The sequence below is a fragment of the Columba livia genome, chromosome Z (assembly GCF_036013475.1).
Source record: "Columba livia isolate bColLiv1 breed racing homer chromosome Z, bColLiv1.pat.W.v2, whole genome shotgun sequence".
NCBI lineage: Eukaryota > Metazoa > Chordata > Aves > Columbiformes > Columbidae > Columba > Columba livia.
The window spans coordinates 56,767,508-56,782,243 of NC_088642.1; the positions used below are offsets into that span (position 1 = coordinate 56,767,508).

Here is a 14,736-nt window from a genome sequence, read left to right on the forward strand (position 1 = left end):
TGGGCAGCACTGTAGCTGAACCTGCCATCACGGCTTCAAATTTAACTGCTCTGCCTTCTGTCCAGCATTCACGGTGCAGGTCTATGTGTTGCCCTCTTCCCCAAGTGGGAAACCAAAGCTGACCAGACTAAACAAGCAATTTTCTTGTATTAGAGCACCACTATAGCATAATTAATGGTTGAAGGGTTAATGTAATAATTAAGTTTCTAGTTTTTAGTATTCCTAACAAGAGCCCAGCATCTTCAGCACAGCATCAAGATTAGCTTGTTGCTGCAGTATCAGTGAAGCATTTTTCTTTCACATTCACTTGAGCTAGTACTGGAGTTTTACTCCAGTCCTCTAAGCATTGGGTAGAAAACTGAGACAAATTATGAAAAACCAACTGCTGATGTCAGAAAGAGATATAATCTAGATTTTATTTGAGTTTCGTTGGTGCTACAAAGTTGGTCAGTTCTAGAATTATGATTATTTTGGCTAAGCGTGGCAGATTCAGTGAAATACTAATGTAAGTTAGATTGTTTTCTCTACCTGTTATAACGGGCTATGGTGTCTTTTCTGTATGCACAGCTGCAACAATTCTTATTAATCTATTGATCTCCTTTGGCACATTTGGTTCAACATTTTGTTCAACAGATTAAGAGTTCTTTCTATGAAATTGCCTTCCTAAAGCGATTAAAATCTTCTAGATCAGAGTGTATCTTCTAGAAATTAGTTTTAAGGAGATGTATTTTTTTTTATTCACTTTCCCCAGAAGAAAAAGAAATTCCTCCCTGTCTTATGGAGAATGTACACTAAAAAGCAATGTTCTCCTGTTTTTCTTTCTGTACAAAACACACAATGAGTGCACACCAAATCTCTCTTGACTCTATCTAAACAGTAGCATTTAGAGCGCCCAGTCAAGTAGCATCTTCAGTGTCTCTCTGCAGTAGCAGTATCACTGTCATTAACAACAGAGATACAGTGAAGCATTAATTGTATTATACAAATGAGTAAGTACGAAACAGGCTTCAATAGGTGGGTAAAAGGCTTGATGCTCCAGCTGTCTAGCAGATTTGAAGCAGCTGAGTTGGCAGTCCATTCTTCAGACAACTTCATCATCACTTTTTTAGTCTATTTGAGCTAGCAGTTCTGGTCTCATAGAAGCTGTTCATGTAGCTTGTTACCAGGTGGAAATTCTTCAAAGCAAACAGCTTCCTTTCTCCTAAAAATGTAACATGACTTCCTGGAATTTCCCAGAACTATATGCAGTGTAGCTTTTTGTGGTTCATGGTAGAGCACAACTGTCTATAAGAGCATTCTTGTAGAGAAGGCAAAGTATAGGGAAGACAAGATATTTCTCTTCACTGACACAGCTCGTAGGCTTTAATAATAATAATGAGAGCCTCTGGAGACTCCTTAAACAGCTTTCAGGTGGTTTTGAAGGTGGATGTTGGCCAGAACAGGCCCTATTTCAGAGTAAATTGCTTGCCTCCCTAGCTGTTCACATGATGAATGTTAAGCAGTTCATTATGATAATGTCTAATGGGGTACATCTTAGGAGAAACTTCATTACAAACTACCTTTGTAAGAAACATGTGCAGCAGTTCAAGAAACAAAATATTTAGTCTGTTTTGCTGTTTGTTAGTGTGTGATGAATTCCACTGTCATCTCAGGAGTAAGATGAGACACCATCGGGCAGTAACTATGCATGACAAACCTGAACAGATATGGAAAGAAATAATAGAAAAAATATATATATAGTTCTTCATCATTATGGTTTTTTGGTAGTTCTTTCAGAACGACTTTGATTGTAGGAAGAGGCGATATCATTTAGAAAAAATAACTTTATTTTCATTTATTCAGTGTTAAAAGAATCCGGAATGCAAGTTGAGCTTCACAGAAAGCAGAAACCGGCAGTTCCATCAGTGACATTTAGACACGACTTCAGTTCTTAAGTTTTTGAGAAACTTGATTCATTTTGAATCCTAAAGAAACACTCCTGATACAGTAGGAAGTCTGAAATTACAAGTCTAATATTGATCAGGCACAAAAGTGAAGTTCCCCTGAGAAGATGTAATTTCAAACTGGTGTATAAACTTTGTATCACATTATCAGGGGAGTCTGAGAGTAAAAAACAAGATTTGGCTACAAAAATTTAAACACAAATCCTTAATACTCCATGCTGAAGATTAAATCTTTAGAAGTGTTAAGAATTATATATTACAGAACTACAGCAATCAGATTTAAGTTAAATGGTGACAGCTGGCTTTGGCATATTCCATTTGGTTAACTTTCAGATCAATTCTGTTATTTTCCTGAGAAATTTCAGTACTCAGTATTATGTTTGTACAGTCCAGCTGCTTTTTTCCTTTTTTTTTTCCCCTCTTCATCTTTCGCTTTCAGCTAGCGTTACATTCAAGGGAAAAAACTGAGGAAAAACCATGAACAACATGAATTTTACAAGCCTTTAGACAAATAGTCTAGCCAAAGGAAGTCCATCAATTACACCTTTTAGACAATAAATATTCCAAGAGTTGGCCTTCTTTAAAAAATTGCTGTATTTGATTTTGCACCCAAAGTTCAAAGCCTCAGTGTGCAACACAAGGCATCCCCATCTCCACTCAAGACATGTCTTCTCTCCCCCTTGTCCATGTACAAGGCATGGAGTTCAAGTAGGTAGCTGTACTGTTTGTACCTATGTTTCATAACATGAGCATGCAGTGTTTTAGTTCTTTTGCAGATACAAAGCTTTGTGTCGCAAATACTCTTCCAAACATTTCACTGCAAAAGGGTCAACTTCAGTGTCGAACTTATTAGCGAAGAAGTGGTGGTTTCGTAGCATCCAGTTCAGGTCTCCTACCCCAAAAACACAGACAGAGCGAACGTGAACTCCACTGCATGGTGGGTAGGGTGCACCTTTGGACACATTACCTTCAAAGTACTGCCACTTGACAAACCTGGCCAGTGCGTTCATATCAGAAACGTCGTACTTGTCACTCGAAGAAACCGCACCCGGGACTTCAGGGATTCTCTGAATTGTTGCCCACAGGTACTCATCTGGGCTGTAAGTATCTTTTGCCCACTCAATGAACTTCAGTATTTTGCTGCTTTCTAAGACGTATTCTACAAATCTTCTGCTAACTACAAAATAGGCACTACCAGAAAAAACTGGAGTACTGAGAGGTGGTAGTTGTTTGTCTATGCCTGTGTTCTTTATTCTACCATCAATAATCTCATGGTGTTTTTTCCACCTTACTTCTTTATAAACAGGCATTTTTTCTGTTTCCAAACTGTTTTCGCCTTTAAGAGCTTTTAATTTCTCTACTATTTCCTGGTTGGTCTTTATAGGAAAGTCCATGCCACAGAGGTTTATTAGATATTTCCAGTTTGAACTTCTTCTGTAGAGATCTTTCATGCAGTTAATGTCTGCTTGCACCCTGCTCCATGACGCATATACAACACTTTCTAACTGGCTGGAAATAAAGACATTATCAAAACACGAGGCTATTCCCTTCACAGCAGCAAAAAAAGATTCTGGAGACTTTTTGTCAACATGAATGCAGTAAAAATTCTGAGGGGCATAGATTGATCTTAGAAGTCTATCAAACATGTCAATTTTGTGATAAACCACTATCGAGTAAGCAATTGGAAATTCTGCTTCTTCATTGCTGAGAGGTTCCATAATGTATTTCCTAGTCTTGGTGAAGGAGGCACAGTCTGCTGTCATGTTAATGTAATCATTTGTTGTTAGTCTGTGTCTTTTCTTAAATGACACTGACAATGTCTCAAGTTTTACCTTTTGAATTTCTTCTATATCCCCCTCTATAATCTTGGTGCAGTTAACATCGCCAATAGGATCTTCTTCTGTCAGCTCTAGATGTCTCCGACTTAAGAAGTCTTGTTTCTGGTTAACTTTCAAAACTGAAATGATTACTAAAATAAGAGTTAGACCCAAGAAAAGCCTGAAGTGTGAGTTGTGGCAAAACCGCAATTTCCTCTTCAGCATTTCAAATAACAAATGGCTTTGCAGGGCTAAAAAATTTGCCCTCCAATCTGCTCATATCAACTTCAACAACTTCAGAATAACAGTTTGTGTTTCTCAGGAATCTGGTGAATTTGTCAGGGAGATGGAACAAAAAATCCTAAAGTAAAATGAAATATAATTGTCATTCAAAGACTAAAAGATTTCTTTAAAAAATTACTTGCTAATAAATACATTGTTATTTAGTGATAGCAAAAAGGTGAATAGTTTCACCAAAAAAATTCTGTTTAATATTATAAATTAATGAAAAAAATTAGTTTATTTTTCTAGAAAAATATGGTGAGAAGCAGATAGTTTCTGTGAGACATTATTTCTGTAGTACTAGGAGTATAAACCAAAATTCAGTAAGAAGAAGGAGCTGATTCAACTGCATCGGACAAAATTAAAGCCAGTAATTAAGTCAGATACATTACTGAGAAGCAAGTGTTTGTTATTAATTCACGCTTCAGAGTTTGACAAGAATGTTTTATACTCATTTCAGCAGTGACACAGTTTTCATTATAGTCATAACTTACCACTCACTTCCTGGATGCTACTCAAGCTTTATCTTCTCACTGGGAAAGCAGTCCCTGAAGCCTTTCAAGGTTTTTTATGAGAGATACAGTCTCTCCAACTTCCTGCAGTTGAGATTAGAAACACCATCAGGAAAGAGCTGTTGAGAAGAGGAGAAAGAAGTGAGTGTAGCATAGCTTCTCAACTTTCAAAATTGTGAGAACAGCTGTGACTCGATTGCTGAAGTACCTTTTTAAGGTAAAAGACAATACTTACAGCCTATCTCAAAAGCTGATCTGTGTTAGGTCACTGCAAATGCACAAATCTAAGAACACAGCAGTGTTGTGTTACCATCTTTTAAACACACCTGTTTTTATGATTCACCAATTGCTTTTATGTGGAAATATGCTGCAAGGTTGAGTTGAAACAAGATTTATAATACGTCAATATTATCTTCATCTTCACTTCACAGGCACTACATGATTTGCGTTTGTTAGCCCTGTTTCGCCTTAAGCACCTTTTTTCTGTTTCAGTGTTCTGTGAAGGGTTCACTGCATAGTTACGCAGCTGCTATAGCTGTAGCTGTTGAGAAAACTACAGTCTAGAATTACCAAACTGAGGGTCTTTTCTTTTTGTGAGCACTACCACACGCAGTAAACTGATCAAGAACAGGGCATCCGTAAACCACTTGCATTGCTACTCAAATAATGGCATTTGTACTCACAAATTCATTGCCTAATAATTCGGTACAGGTTTGAATTTCAAAAAATCCTCTAATTGCAAAAGCCAATACAGTTTACCGAGAAGGTCTTCCAAAATTTTAATCTATAAGTTAAAAGGTTAAAGAAATATTAAAGTATTGGACAGATGTACAGTTCTTTTCATGAAAAATTTAGTGCCTCTGAATAACTTTCAGAGCAGCCCTAAGAATAATTGCTACCCCCAAAAAAATTGTGAGAAAATTGTTTTACATAAAAGAAGTGTGTGCTGCGTCCACTTCTGGGTTATGCTGTAGGCTGTTCCATGTAAGATTTTTTCTTTTCCTTCTTTAAGCTACCCCAGTATCATTTTAGCTGTTGATTTTCAAACTGTGTCTTTTATCTTCCTACTTGCAAATCTCAGAACAGGTGCATGTAAGAAGTTGAGGCCTGGCCTCACAGTTTTTTGGTAGTAATGCTGCCACCAGAATACACTACACATCAGGTCCACCACTGTGCCCACAGCTTTGCAAACCAATGGGGGGATTGATCCACATGTAGTAGGTGGGAGAAAGGTGTGGATCATTGCACAGATGTCTAGCACAGCTATAAGTATCATGGCTAACAGCATGATATAAACATCTTATTTACTGTAAAGTGTACTTTGTTTTCAGAGTTGCAACTGTAAGTATTTTACCATGCATTTCTAGTTCATCTTAGAAACATGGACATTTGTTCCAAGTCTGGTTTAGGTTTATAGTGAAGTAAAACTGGAAGAACTAAAATTTTAACTCTTAAGGTAAGTAGCCAGATGAACCAGTGTGCAATTATGGCTGAAAGCATAAAGATGTACCTATTAAGTATCAGGTCTCACACTTTGGATTTGAATTAAAAAAAATAAATAAATGCATAAAAGGAAAACTCCACAATTACCACTTTTCATTTGCAATATGGCATCAAACAGAATTATATAATTTAGAGGAAGTTTTAACATGCTTTGTAACTTATCACACACTTGCTTACTTGATGTCCTGCTGGTCTTGATCAGTAGATCTGATCCAACAGAAATAATATACACCACATATGAAATTAACAAAGGAAGGATACTAGCTACATGATAGTCTCCAGTATCTCTATCAAGTATTTATTGCCACAGGATGAAGCTTGTAATACTGGCCACCCTTATATTACCGCTTACTGCCTACCAACTTAGAAACAGAGACTTTTATTGAACTTAAAATGTATTTCAGAACCGCTTATATTTGTGAAGCTTTCACTGTCAGAAGCTGGACTCCTTCTTTCTTTAGGATGTGAATTAGCACTACTATTTTATCCTACTCCCAGCGTTTAGAGGAACACTAGCATTGTGGAGTAACACACACTTAAAGAGGATTACCACTCCTTCCCTGTTCCTTACAATCCAGGGAGACAGAGTATTAATCGAAAGCTACCATTGCGGTCTTCACGTTCTACGATTTCCAAATAATAAAGCTTGCAAAGAAATCTTTCCTGCTCCTGCTTTAGAATAGAAGTTAATTGAAAGCAGGATAAAGAACTTGTTTCAAAAAGGCTTTGTATACCTAGCTGGGTGCAATTCCTTTGTTTTTTTGAGCTCAGAATAATCAGACACTGAATTTCTGTTATACCAAAATTCAAGATCTACGAATGTTTACACATTAACGTGGCTCCTATCTTTAGGCGGAGGCTTTTCCCCACAGTCAAATTTTTCTCCCTGACATGTTGCTTCCTCTGAACAGTCTCAACAATAAGTTACTATTTATGCTTGCAATTCCTTTTCTAAAAAGTCCTAAAACTTGATCATATCCCGTTCTTTGGTAAAGGTGACTTCTACAGGATAAGGAAAGATTTGGTACCTTTCATCTAATAATATACCTGTTTTTTGTTTTGTGAAGTTTTATGAGCCTAGAATATTCATTAACATAGCTCCAGACTGCATTCAGTAAAGCTTTTAACATTCTTTTCTCAAGCTTTGCATAGCTTTAGAGTGCAGACTAGAGAACATGGTGTCAAAGGCAGGACTTTGCACTGTAGGAGAGCCGGAGGGAGGTTGCGCAACCACATATAAAAGACTTTATGCTACAGCCTTGATCATGCTCTCAACTGAAGTTCAGTTGCACAAGTTATGTTCTTGACCCACTTCCTTCTTTAACTGCCTCCTCTTCAAGCCAGGGCCATATTTCTGATGCAGTAATCATTAAAAGGGGAAACCTACAGTAGCTGCTGGTATTCGAAGGAGTTAGTAAAAAGGCTGAGTTAGCTGCCTGCTGCCTGTTTCCCTCTTTCCTGTTAAAATTATTCTTCACTGCTGTATACAAACGTTATGGTATGACTAAACACAAATCCAAGATAATTTCAACTTGATTTCTATTAGACACTGGTGTTCTCCATTTAAACAGACCTTATGAAAAGAAGGATTACTATAACTACTTTAAATCTTCATTTCTCGTACCACTTCTGTGTCAGAGGGCAAATCACTTGGATCATCTGCCTCTTAGTTTGTTCATCAGTGAAACAAGTACTCATTACCTGTCAGTTTGGGAGATGTCTTGGTAAACATCAGGTTCTGATTTAACTTTCATATGACTATAAAAGTGCTACAGTAAAACAGCTGATTTCATTAACAAAGTCTTTACCTGGTCACTTTATAAACTTGTGTTAACCCTACATGGTAAGTTATTAATCTGACTCACAGTACTGACTGAAACGAGTCAGCAATAAACTACATGGGTACTTAAGCCAAAGGAGCTGCAGGGGAATAACCTTCATCAAAGAAAGGCTGTGGCCATGGACAGGAGGGAGCAGCACCTTCTGAGTGCAGCTCAGCATGTGTTTTTAGATAAGTTTGGCTTCACCCATCCTTAAAAACAAACAGAAAATGCCACACGAAACCTAAGTCTTCAGAGAAAAAAAAAAAACAACAACAACAAAAACCTCACAAAACACTTCTATAAGATTAGAGCACACCTAGGAGGGTGACCAAAGTTCACATAGAGGCTTCATACAGACAGGTTGGACTGGGGCTGCAGCACATAATGACAGTGCTATTAGCAAGGACCCACACCACAGGGCTGGTCCTAAGAAAGAGGATGTTTGCAAGGGCATACAGCTGGCAGACCACTTCCACACCAAACCTGATGGCTGCAGTTTCACGGGCCAGCTGGTCCGGTATCACAACATGCTGCTGGTGGAAGGAGCAGACCCACTCTCATCTCTGCTGGTTGCCCATCCCCAGCACCTCTGCATGCCAGGCTGGGTCGATACCACAACAGACCCAACCAGGGCCTGTCTCCAGGCAGCTCTCTGCAGTCAGCTCTCATAGCTGACCGCAGGGCCCCAAGGGCACTAATAGGCCTTGATGGCTGCAACCAGCCACCTCCAAGCTCCCCTATGGCTCCACTTCAGCCTCCCAGGGCTGCCAGCCCCTGCCTCAGTGATGCCATAGAAGGGCCAGTCTCCATTCCATACAGCCTGGCCATGGGCCCAATTCCCAGCCCAGCCTCAGCTTTTCCCAGTCCCCAGAGAGGTGCCTGATGCCAGGAATGTCTCCAAATGCCCCCTGGCTGCTCTGCTCCTGGCTGGGGCTGCAAAATGGGCCTGGCTGCTGGTCCCTGCCTTGATGGACCCACCATGGGGAACCACCAGCCCTGCGGCACCCTGGAAATCTCTGCTCACCATACCCCAGTCCAGCAAACCTGGCCTCTGGGTTTGAGGCTCTTGTTTAGACTGACACAGCTGAGAGCTGGAGATTGTGTCTTTTCTTAAGGTTGAAACAAAATTGTACACAGACCCATCTTACGATAAGATGAAAATCATTAGGGACTGGTGGCACAGGAACAAAAACTCAGGTGGCTTTTGATTTTGGCTCTTCAGTCTTTTCTCACATCAGTGGAAAAAGTGTTGAGGAAAGATGTTAAACACCAATTCAGCATTCAAAATGAAGTCACTGTAGCTGCCAAAATAGACTGTAGGTCAGCACCAGCACCAGAAGTTTAGAAGGGGTTAGAGTACTTTGGGGTATGTCAGCAGCCTGTAGATCTTGTGAAAGACTGATAGAAAGGCAGGAGAGAGATTAGAGTTAGGTAGTGTGATGGAGGCTTCAGGAGGTCAAAACCAGTTATAACAAGAGCATGGAAGATCTGACAGATCATTCAGGTTTAGCTGCAATGTTCCGGTGTCATGACTCTCTCAGCCTTGTGGGCTGCTGAACTAATGTGCACCCAGCTTCTTCCTTTCATTTTCCCTCCGATTCTGCTTCCTCTAACAAATATCAGAGGAAGTAGGCAGTGAATGATGTTTGCTCTCTTGTAGTTGCTTTGGTGACTTTTGGCATACAGCTACAGTAGAGCAGCCCAGCAACATTAACATTATACGGGCCTCTATCTTATGTTCACAAACATATTAGCTTTTAAACAAAGATTTACAACAGGTATTTGAAAACTTCTTGGCAGCTGCACTAATATCCTACATCCATTCACGACAACCTGAAATTTTTGTTTTTACATAAATGTTTTGAAGAAAAGCCAAGTGGAAAATGTAGTGCTGAGTACACCGATCTCTGAAGTGGTAGTTGGGATGGGCCAGGAAACAAGTAATCATTTTGATGGGTGGGGAATCATAGTCAGAATTGACTTATTTTTCCTTTTCTTGCCTCAGAGGGAGGGAAGATATACGGAAACTTCAGCTATCAGTGAGAGCAGTAAGTAAGAAGATGTTGACCAGATCCTTGCTGTTCTCTTTCCCCATTCACAAATTCCACCTGAGATTCGAAATTTTCCTCAACACTTCCAAAGAAGGCCCTCCACCACAGATGGATTTGCTGGAAGGCCCTTGAGTTTTACCAGGGCATATCCACAATGCTTCAAAGCATGCATGTCCTGCAAGCAGTTATTACGATTAACATGCTCCCATTCAGGTTCAGCTATGCATAACATTCATTCTGATGAGGAAGTGATTTTCGAAGCTGTAAGCAGCTTGCATAAACACAAACAAGCACAAGCACAAATACAGACTGTGCAGATGCAGGATTATCTGCAGAGATCTGCCAGACACAGAGTGGAGTCACTTTTACTCAGCATTTCCATGATTTCAAGCAGCGTGATCTTGAAAGTAGATCCGCCTGTAAGTGAATGAAAGTACTCATGTTTGTTCCATTAGACAGCCTTCAGTCTTACCGAAAATAAGATTTGCTCATAAGGTGACTGTTCAGGTTATCTTTAGACTTTACAGGACTAAGACCTTAATGCTGAAAGTCATGTAGAGGCAGCAGCAGGGTTCCACGTGGGTGCAGTTGTCTGCTCATTGACAATAAATACTCTGTAACAACAGGGCTTTTCCTTCAGAGCTGCTTTAAAAAAGCACCCAATAATAAAAAGAAAAATACGCTTCCTTTTTATAGAAAAAAAAATAATACCTTTCTATTCGCTTGCTAGCTTAGAAGACAGCTTTAAACAAAGCTCCACAAACACCTACTACTACATAGAGAATAGATGGTGAGAGTAGCCAAAAGCAGATAGCTGGTTTTCAGCAGGGGGGGAATCAAATCCCTGTGTTATTTGGATATATGTTCAGATGTCAGGAATATGGCACATCAAAATCTTTCTCTTTTAAAAAACAAGTAAAACCCACATGAACACACACTGTATATTAACTGGCATTGAGAAAAATATAAATTTTGGTAGTCTTTCTAATACTTGCTTGTACTACTGGATCGAGTAAATCTTCCTCAGAACAGTTCAAAGCCTGATCATCTTTCGTGTTCACGTCCTTCCTCAGAGGTCCCACAGGCAGTAAGAAATAACAGTAAGAAATTTCAACTAAGGAAAGTAAAACCATTATGGCAAAGTCATTCAGTGACCAGTTCCTCCCAGAGAAGTCTGTGCTTTCTAGTATTGACAAAACAATATGTTTTACCTCAAGATAACTAACACTGAAAGTGCACTCACAAAACCAAACAAAACATCTTTAGAGTAATACTGTCCAATATAACACCCAGTACAAGTGCCTGGTGTTCATCAAGATAATTTGTACACGTTGGTTACTTCAAAGTAAAATGCATATCTTTTTTTTTTATACAGTATTCTAAAGTAGGAACTATAATTTTGCCTGGAATGGAGCAGTCACTGCACTCCTCATGCCCATCTACAGAATTTTGCTAATTGTTGTCTTGTGACAATACAGTATTTCAGAATGGGACACACTGGCTGACAGGAAAGGTAATATCTCTTAAGCTACATCCAAATCTCATGGGGAAGGAAGAGGCTGTCAGTTTTTTGAGTGTGTGAATTCTGCTTCAAGCACAATGATTCAAATACTATTCTGAGAAGACTTTCTCTAACCCTGTGTAGAAGCCAATGTTTTAAACCCATGCCTACAGTTAACCAGTAAGCTAAAGGACAAATAATACCAGCAACAATAACCTCATCGGAAAAGAACAGATGTCTCTTGTAGTTATAGAATAAAGAAGGATCAGCACCATGCTCATGTGCAAAGGTCTAACTCTATTGTGCAAGTCAATAAAATAACACTTCCTGCTTTTAGCCTACAGCGTAAGAGGCACTATATGATATTTCGAAGGGGTTTCACTGCTCACTTCAGCTGAGATGAGTTTAATCTAACCTGCACATAAAAATACATTTCAAAAATACAACTTTTGTCTAAGGAGCAGATTCTATCTGGAAAGTATGTTGTGTTGCAAAATACACAGAAAGACAGGCATTCCACCCCCCCGTATTACAGTTTATAGAGCTGTATACATAATCAGCAATGGTCAACTTTCACTGTCATCACAGAAACTTTATACTGGGAGAGAACTGCCACCTTTTATTCCCTTTCCTACAGGATTTTACAGTAGGAAAACAGCCTAATCCTTCCACTCCTCAAAAAGACAAACAAAAAAAGGCTTTAAAATCTAATCAAGAAAAATATGTATGATTATGATAGGAGAATCCACACCTGGGAACACTTTGGTAACAGTTACCAAATACACAGGTTTTGTTATTATTTACAGTGTTCTTGTCTGGTGGGCGCAAAGAGCTTTCTGAGATATGATGAGGTTTCTGTTTGTTTTATTAAGATTCTCTACTAGCACCATGATTATGCTGTGTATAATAGAGCTTCACAGTGCAAGAAGTGGTTTCCCTGGAGCTATGAAGTAAACCTAATAGCACAAGCTATTTCAGTCATACTAGTTGGGCATGCTACATTCCTGTGGAATTACCTTTCTTCGCCTTTCCTAAGACAGAATTCTATGTTGATAAAGTTAGGTGTTTCCAAGTTTCAGAAGCTTATGAATGAAAGTTAAGTGGAGAACTTTTGGATTATGTTGGAATTCAAAGGAAAAGCAGTATGAAATTATTAGAAAAAACAAAACTGAATCTTTTCATGAGACTAGTAGTGGAAAAAACTGTGGAAAAAACATTGGAGAGCAGGATTTTGTTTGGTAAATCACCATATTCTCAGCAGAGCAGACTGTAAATCCTCAGCTTGTATGTTCTCCAGCACATTTCACTTAAGTTACCAAAAAAAAAAAAAAGAGAGCAGACTTGGCAAAGGTCTTCACTGGGTTTTTAAAGAAACTTTTGGCTCTTCACGTCTCAGGAAAGAATTATTACTGCGGACAACTCAGATTCATAGAAAAGAGATTATGCCGATAACTGATGTTTACTATAGGCAGAGTAGAGAATCACTGTGGAGAAAAAAGAGTAGTAGTATTTTCTTTTGCATACACCTACTTTCAAAAGTAATGTACCGTTGTAACTGAGCTCTGACCTGAGTTACAAATACTGCAGTATTTTTCACAAGAATTTTCAAGTTGAAGTTGATAGACTGAAATGCTAGGTTTGTCCCTTCTTCTCTTACTACAATTTCTGGCTCTGTCATTCTTGCCAGCTCTGAGGTCATACACCTCATATTCCATTAAAAAAAGAAATTTAAAATTGCAGACTCCAAAATAGCAATTTTCTCCTTCTGCCACTCCTCCTCTTTCCCACAAAGAAATCTACTTTTCTGAGCAACACCGAAAGGAGGTAAAGTGCCAGAGCATAACTGAGCCTCCTGTCAGGCTTGTGAGTCCTCCCACCCAACTTTGGTCACAGAAATTTACAACCTTCTAAACAGCTTTGCTGTTCTGGAAAGAAAGAACGTTTATTCAGGGCTTTCCCACTTTTATGAAGTTAAACAGAGAAAAAAAAAAAAAAAAGAAAGAAAAAGGAAAAGAAAAAGAAAAAAAGAAAAAGAAAAAGAAAGAGAAAAAGAAAAAGAAAAAGAAAAAGAAAAAGAAAAAGAAAAAGAAAAAGAAAAAGAAAAAGAAAAAGAAAAAGAAAAAGAAAAAGAAAAAGAAAAAGAAAAAGAAAAAACACCCCAAGATTACAATCAGATGTCCCCTGAACCTTGTGCTTGCTAACAGATTTCACACCAACCCAGGTGGAAAAAAAAAAAAAAAAAAAGGGAGTTGGGGAGACAGATAAAGAGAGAGGAGAAAAGGGAAAAGAACAAAAGAAAGACGGGAGGAGAAGAGATACGAACGCGGGAAAAAAAAAAAAAAAATGGAAAAGGGGAAAGAAGAGAGAGGAAGGAGAGAAAGAGGGAAAGAAAGTAAGGAGGAACAGAAAGAGAAGGAGTAGAGAGGCACAGCAGCTGCGCCCTCCCTGGCGGCACCTGCCCGGCGACCCGGAGGCTCTCGGAGGAGACCCCGGGAAGAGCGATGCTCCCAGCCCGAAGCCGCCGCCTCCTCCGGGACCGCGCCGCTCCCTGCCCCGCCGCAGCACCCACCTGCGGGGCCGCGGCCGCTGTCGCCCGGCGCGGCTCGATGTGTCGCGGCGGGGAGGCGAGACGTTCCGGGGCAGGCAGGGCGCCCCGTCAGCGCGGATACACGTCCCTGCCTGCGCGGCCCAGCGCTGGACTCTCGGGCCCCGCACCTCCCCCGGCACCACCCACCCCACCGGCCCGGCCCGTCGCTCCGCGGCGCGCGGCACCGCTGGCCGCATCCCCCCCCGCCTCTCCTCACGCCTGCCCGCCCCTCCCTCACTCCGCCAGTGCCGGAGCTGTCGCCAGACCCTTTTGCAACCGCCCTTCCTAAGCCTTCCCCGCCCCCGCCCCAAGGCTTCCCTTGCCGGTAGCGCTGAAAACCACGTAGGATAGAGCGGGGTAACTCCCCCGCGGATCAGGGCTTTCTCACGGTTCCCCAGACCCCGCCGGGGGACCCGTCTGGCCCGTCAGGAGAAGGCAACATCGGCAGGGCATAGTCCAAAATAACCACAAACCCACCGCGCCTGTGAGGCACGGAGAACGCCTTGGGTGCCACTGGGGGGACGAGGGGGAAAGTCACCGCCACAGCACTGAATTGGCTTGTTTTGGCTATAGGAGCAGCAGGGACACAGCGGGGCTGGTGCTCCTGGTGCTGTGGGTGTGCAGCGCCCACCTGGCACCAAGCAGCAAGCTCGGCTGCTCGGAGCTTGCCTTTGCAGACAGATGTGTTGTAAATGGGACAGTGAGTGGAAAAACTGG

General features: G+C 40.6%; 1 protein-coding gene across 3 annotated transcripts; it reads right to left on the reverse strand.

Moving 5' to 3' along the window:
- Positions 1–1,805: 1,805 nt before the first annotated feature.
- GCNT1 (glucosaminyl (N-acetyl) transferase 1) lies at positions 1,806–14,177 on the reverse strand. Of its 3 annotated transcripts, none has more exons than XM_065045953.1 (3): positions 14,002–14,177; positions 4,537–4,638; positions 1,806–4,121 (listed from the first exon to the last, which is right to left on the reverse strand). In XM_065045953.1, exon 3 carries the CDS (start codon positions 3,983–3,985, stop codon positions 2,705–2,707), a length of 1,281 nt encoding a protein of 426 aa, XP_064902025.1. In that variant the 5' UTR covers positions 3,986–4,121; positions 4,537–4,638; positions 14,002–14,177; the 3' UTR covers positions 1,806–2,704. The 3 variants fall into 3 exon arrangements, with proteins under 3 accessions (XP_064902025.1, XP_064902022.1, XP_064902024.1); XM_065045950.1 differs by having other exon boundaries at positions 4,537–4,673; XM_065045952.1 differs by lacking the exon at positions 14,002–14,177 and adding an exon at positions 13,888–13,906 and having other exon boundaries at positions 4,537–4,673.
- Between the last annotated feature and the right edge of the window lie 559 nt (positions 14,178–14,736).